Raw genomic sequence first — 6,564 nt, forward strand, 5'->3', positions numbered from 1 at the left:
TCGGTCGGCTATCTTCTTGGTGCAGCGGGCTTTGACGTTGTCCGGCGCCGTGTGGCAACATAATCTCATGTGACAAAGTTTGGGGGTGGCGGCGAGCGCCCCCTTGCAGCTGGACCGATCTGCCTCGGCGAGGGTGTCCCTTCTAGATCAGGAGCTTGGATACTAAGTTTTCGTGGCAACGACCGTATCCTAGACCTGATTATTGCATGCTCCTGTATGTATATGGCAGTGATAATAGGCGGAACGACGTTCCACTTATCTGTTTGCATCACTCCCTGCTCGGCAAAGCTTGATAAGGTGGTTAATAATGTTACTTGTGTCGAACGTACATTCCTGTTTTTTTATCTATTAGATACAGAAAATTTTGGAATCCATTAAACTTAGCATGATTGTGGAACCCATGTTATTCGGTGAAGGATAAATATATATTTCTGACCTTTTGTTTTATAATGCCCATTTTTTTTTGAAAATCTGGATATTCAAACACAGTTATTAATGGACCCGGTGTAAACTGAATGAGAAATAAGGTGTAAATTAACATCTACTAGTTTTAAACCATCTCTGTAGGTCTTATTCCATTCATCAAGTATCGACATTCTAACCGGCCAGAGATTGATGCCAACAGGCAAAACCAATAGCCTTGCGTGATTCACGTATGAAATTGTCCTATATCATACATTAATGCTGCCCATACTGCTATTGTAGATGAGTGTTTTGCCCATAAGATACATGGTTGCTGCCCAGATGCAAGTAAGTACAAAGTGATGGTGCACGTGTTCAGTTTTCTAGCAGCTTACCGTGTGACGTGGCGCGTTTTCCTTTTCTTTAAATGAAAATTTGACGCCAACGTGTAATACATACCAATAGCCTTGCGTGATTCACGTATGACCATGTCCCCTATTGTACATTATTGCTGCCCATACTGATACTGTACACGATTGTTGCCCATAATAATACATGCAAGTACGTACAAAATGATGGTGCACACGTACTCAGTGTTCCAGCAGCTTCACCCGTGACTGCCACCTCAACCAGAGCCATGATGGCACGATTGCGAGGATAAGGGCCTTCACTCTATAAATAGGACATCAAGTTGATCTATCCAAGCATGCGTCAGCAAATAGAAGTTCCAGTTCCAACTCAACAGACACCATTAGAGGGAGGGTGCAGCAGCAGGAGTTGAGGGTCCAAAGGCACCGGATTTCTTCAGCTTCGAAAGTAAGTGATAATCAATGTCTAGGCTTCCACTGGCAGGAGTTAGGACTTCCAATTTCGAGCCTAGAGAGCTTCCATCAAACAGCTACCTGAATCTGGGCGGGCCTTATGGAAAATTTGTGCCTTTCATAATCGCGGGAGAAGGGGGCTTTGGGGAGCATAAGCAGCTCAACTGGACAAACTTGTTTTTACTGAACAAGCTTGGCAGTGACATAGACAGGGATCATCAAGAGGTGATCGATCAGATAAAGGCAGAGAAAGATGTTGAAAAGATAAAAGAGTTGATAGAGCGACTGCCTCGTGAAATTGCTGAGCACTTGGAAGGCCATGAGACCCATGAACAGGTTGAAATCCTGGCAGATCTGAGCAGGAACATGGATCAGAAGATGTCTTATCTCAGCAGAGAGATCCGGCATCTAAGGAGTGACCTGGGACAGATGATGCAAGGTATCGGAGAGATACGCGAAGCATTGGCTAGGATGGAGCGCCAGAATCCTTGCTTCCGTCCATGAACAAATGCAACAAGCCCTGGAGCAACTGCACCTGGCAGTTTCGTATTTGCATTTCGTACTTGTCTATATTGTGTTGTAATGAATAAAATTATGCGCTCTTTGCAGCGTATAATGTTGTACGAGTCTGAGTCGATCGAGTTTTATTAGCAACATGTGCATGTCTGTACTGTCTGCAGTTGGTTGTTCTTGTCAAGGGTTTGTAATGAATAAAATTAAGTCTGAGTAGATCAAGTTGTTGTGGGGGTCCGTGCATGCCAGAAATTGTCCCTCCCAAGTGTGTTTAATTTTATATTAAAGAGTTACGTATATAGTCAGTGTATTCATATTGTCATTATTACGATGAGCTGAATCTTATTTCATCCTCCCGATAAATGATATAACATAATTGCATTAATTCCCACGCATCTCCACTTTACTCCATAGGATCATTGATTTTTCTAGCCAGAGCTAAAGACCACACACGATTAATTAAACAAAGAGAATCGTGCAGTTAATTAGGGGAAAACAAGGTGGAAACCTTAATTGGCTGAAACACTCTCCACCAAAGGTTGTTCGGTGATGTCTTCGTCTTCGCTCCTCCTTGAGCCAGTAACTATGATTTCACAGCTGTGTGCTCATTGCTCGCTGTTGCAAGCCGCCCTGCGCTACACGGATGAAAATACATAAATGCAGACTTTTGTTCCAGAAGAAATCCTGGACGCTTTTGGAAGGGCGATACTAGTTAACATGCCCTGAAAGTTGGCTGCTGTAGGATAACATTTAAATTAATATAGGATAATATTCTCTGTACATAGACTCAAGTATGAGCAGCAGCAATTCTATGCCGGTGCCAGCGGCCCCGCTGGATGATGAGGACCTTCTCCAGGAGACCCTCCTCTGCCTCCCTCCGCAGCCATCCTCCCTCCCACGCACCTCGCTTGTCTGCCCGCGCTGGCACCGCATCCTCTCTTACCCCAAGTTCCTCACCCGCTTCCGCAGACAACACAAGGTACCTCCACTCCTCGGCTTCCTCGCCAAATCATGGGGCATGCCCACCGTCTTCAAACCAGTAGATCCGCCCTACCACATCCCTACCGAGCGCTTCTCCGTGCCCAAGCCCAGCAAACTCTACGCTAGCTGGGACTTGCTCGGCCTTGCCGTCCTAGTCAATATGTGGCAGCATGGCCAGATCATTGTGTGGGATCCCCTCTCTGGTCAACAACACCGCGTGAATTTTCCACCAGGGCTTGATAACAATGAAGTGGCGTTCTGGCATGCCTCGGTGATGTGTGCAGATGATCAAGATGGGCACGTGCACGGCGATTGCTTCTCGAGCCCGTTCAAATTGGTCTTGATCTGGGTTGTCAGACACAACCAAGCATCTGCTTGCCTACACGAATCCGCATCTGCTGTATGGGGAGAGACTGTCATGGAAATTACAGATCAAATTTATTTCATTAGTCCCGGTTTTCTTGTTGGGAATGCACTTTGCTGGTTGCTTAGTGGAGTTGGTGTCCTAGTGTTTGATCTTCAAAATCAGAACCTTTGTGTGGTTAAGAACCCAACATGTATTACCGTGTCCATTGGATCCGTTCAGCTCATACAGACAAAGGATAGTAGACTTGGCCTAGCATACTTGTCTAAACAGACCATTCAATTATGGGAGCGGAAACCGGACTATGACGGTGTTGTCAGATGGGTTCTCCTGCAAACAACCATTCAACTGGAGGAGCTCTTTCCACAGATGTTTATGGATGAAGAAAGTGTAAGAATAAAGAGGTATAATGACAAATCAGTAGAAATAAAGGGGCATGATGACAACACAAATGTCATTGTTCTGTCTACGATTAGAGGTGACTTCACACTCGAAGTTAACATGATGGAGATCAAACATATTATTAAAAGAAATTTCAAGTCTTCGAACACCTACTATCCCTACGTGAATTTCTATACCGCAGGTAATTCCTCCTTATCTACATTGCACAAGCAAAACAAAGTCCAGATAGATTGTTTTGCTAAGATTCATTAAGATAATTTTGGTACATGATTCATGCAATATTTCTCATGTGATTAAAGATCGACTAGATATGTTAGAAATATGTTCAGTATGATGATCATATAGTGATGTAATTTCTTAGTTTAAAACGGTGCTATATTGAAGGTAGGACAATAATGGAAATTTTACTATGTTGCATCCCCATTGCTACATGCTAACTTGTTGTGTACCCACTTCTACTTTCACTTATCTATAATTATTCACTAGGGTTTTCTATTAATTTTAAAATGGCAACAATTTAGCCAAATTGTTATATTGAAACTATATATTATCGTGAATAGCAATTTTATTGGCACACCAGGAAGCTTAAATCTATTTATGTGTTCCAATTCATTTTATTCTTCAAAAAGACAAAAATACCGTTGCCGATCTTGATAATAATCATCAATTCATAATACCATGCGCTTTATTTCTTGTTGATAATAGTGCTAGTTCATTAAATTCTAAAGGTGCTATATAATGGAATGCTAATTTTGTCCCTGAGGTTTCATAATATGTATATACTCTATTTGGGCCATTGGTCATAACTCGTATAGGTGCTCTCGACAACATTATTGAAGAGATGCATTTCCTATGAACATCTAATTTGTCCTACCATTATTTCTAACCATTGATGCTATGGACCTGGCAATAGATGTGGCTTCATTTACTATCCTTGTAAAATATTATACTTTCACCTCATCTAGTTAATAAAAAGATATGGTGTTTAAATAAACACTTTATCATTGATTCAACTGCTATTTGCAAATTTTCAATTGTTTTTTTTTGGTCTTGTTTTGCTATTAGCCCAGGGAGTTGGATGGAAATGGTTGGATCTAGAACTTTGAACACAAGAGATCAACTAATGTGCCATATGGGTTCAATACGTGAGCTAAACTTATGTTCTTGGTATGTCCGTACCTTTTAAATTTAAGGCAATATATTTTTTAATCTTGGATACTCAATTTATAAGATGATGCTTTATTTTATTTTTCAAGTTTATAGTTCATTAATTTGATAAATTTCTAAAAATGTCATGTCCGTACAATTTTCTAAAGTATGTTGTTGATTTATAACAAGGAAGTCTAGTCTTTGCATCTAATGGATGGATGCATGCAGTAACTGATCTTTTACTAGTTTATATTCTGATATTTATTTATGCAGCAAAAAGAATTGTGAATTTTTCAACCATAGTGGTTGAAGTTTTGGCAACACAATCTACTGTTCTTCTTTTTTTGTTGTCCATTTGTATTGTTATTTTTTTTGTCTAACTATGTTCTCAAATGATTCAGCTTTGGATATTTTTGTATAATTTGCACAATGGAAAAGTTAAAATCTATTGTTGGAATCATGCAAAATTAAGCTAGTCTGTGAGAGTAGTACAAAATTGGCTGACCCATATTGTAACGATTATTATGTAGGTATCTAGTGAATACACGGGTTTCTGAAAAGAAGCAAAAATGGCTAGTTGGTGTAGCATGTTGTGGCATGTGATGTTGCCGATGTTGTGGCAAAAGTCTCAAGTTGCAACATAAAGCATCAAGGATTCAAGGCTTGTTCGAAAAAAATCTTGTAGCTACCAACCAAGAGCAGAGGAGCATGCAAAGAAAATTGTGGAAGTTTACCATCGAAGAACAAAATCAGGCACCGTTTCGTGTAGAGCCCATTTAATTATTTCGTGTGTAATGGCAGATTCAATGCTTTTTTTTCAATTTTTATTACATATTGACTTGATCCAGAGATGTGAGTTCATTTTTATGTACATATGGACCTGCTGGTATATCCAAAAATTCTGCATGCATGCTCTAGGCTGCACCCAAAAAGTTTTCTTTTTCCGGCTGGTGACACTGCATCAGTCATTCATCAAAGTATAGTTCAACTGATTTGTGATAATTATGGATCACCTCTTGCTGACAAGAAAAACTCTATTCATGTTGTACATTGCGTTATGATTTACCTGGTATATAAGTATCATATATCCAGCCTTGTGAAGCAACGGTGGAGCAGCTGAGTAGCAGCATTCCAGTGTAATCTGACTCTTCGCTCATTCAAGCTGGCATAGTTAAGATGAATGCTCTGTCAACATGATGAGTTTCTAACCGAATAGTGCAATATATCATGATTGTTGCACAGCTAAAATGTACTAGCGTCAGTAGAAGCCTGCTTCTGGTCATATAACAAAACATTTTACTCGTGTATCATAACCTATAGTGCTAAAGCAAAAGAAGGCAGTGCAACACATGTGTCAAAACTTTCTTGGTTCTCACATTTTACTAGAGCTGATAACTTCCAGATTTTATAGTTACATCAACGTGTCATTAGGCAGTTGTAGTAAAAATAGAAGAAACTCTTTGTGCCCGGGTGGGATGTGCTACTTTTGGGAGGTAGATCTCGATCGGTTCATACGGCCTGGAAGTTGGCCGCTGCAGGTTCACCACCAGAGTATATAAACGTAATGGCTCTTTGTAGGAGACGTGCTTAGTTTTCCTACATTCGCTGGATGCTTCAGGATAATTTTTTAAATTAGCCAGTTCAACTGAAGATGGTCATGTGTCACCACTCGCGGACCAGGAAATAAATACTAGTCCTCCTACTAAACAAGGGACGTACCATTCACCTGGTACGTATAATAGATTATCTCTGCCATGAGCATCAAGCTTAGCTACTCTTGTCTGCCATGAGATCAGTACGAAAATTGTACAAGTGCAACCTAAGTCCCCTGTGCCAAGTGAGGCTATAGCACAACACCCTCTCACAGGCACCACGTTCAACCCCACCCGCCCAAGACGCCTTCCCCAACCTCCGACACTTGGCCTCGCCCCT

The 6,564-nt window shown here is 40.9% G+C and overlaps 1 protein-coding gene across 1 annotated transcript; it reads left to right on the forward strand.

Moving 5' to 3' along the window:
• Positions 1-1,108: 1,108 nt before the first annotated feature.
• LOC123129909 (uncharacterized) lies at positions 1,109-1,952 on the forward strand. Its single transcript, XM_044549880.1, has one exon. The coding sequence runs from the start codon at positions 1,233-1,235 to the stop codon at positions 1,725-1,727; it is 495 nt and encodes a 164-aa protein (XP_044405815.1). The 5' UTR covers positions 1,109-1,232; the 3' UTR covers positions 1,728-1,952.
• Positions 1,953-6,564: the final 4,612 nt, after the last annotated feature.

The sequence above is a fragment of the Triticum aestivum genome, chromosome 6A (genome assembly GCF_018294505.1).
Source record: "Triticum aestivum cultivar Chinese Spring chromosome 6A, IWGSC CS RefSeq v2.1, whole genome shotgun sequence".
NCBI classification, from domain to species: Eukaryota; Viridiplantae; Streptophyta; class Magnoliopsida; order Poales; family Poaceae; genus Triticum; species Triticum aestivum.

What these genes read in the sequence shown, in the direction of transcription:
- LOC123129909 (XM_044549880.1), top strand. Translation starts at nt 1,233, where the DNA reads ATGTCTAGGCTTCCACTGGCAGGAGTTAGGACTTCCAATTTCGAGCCT.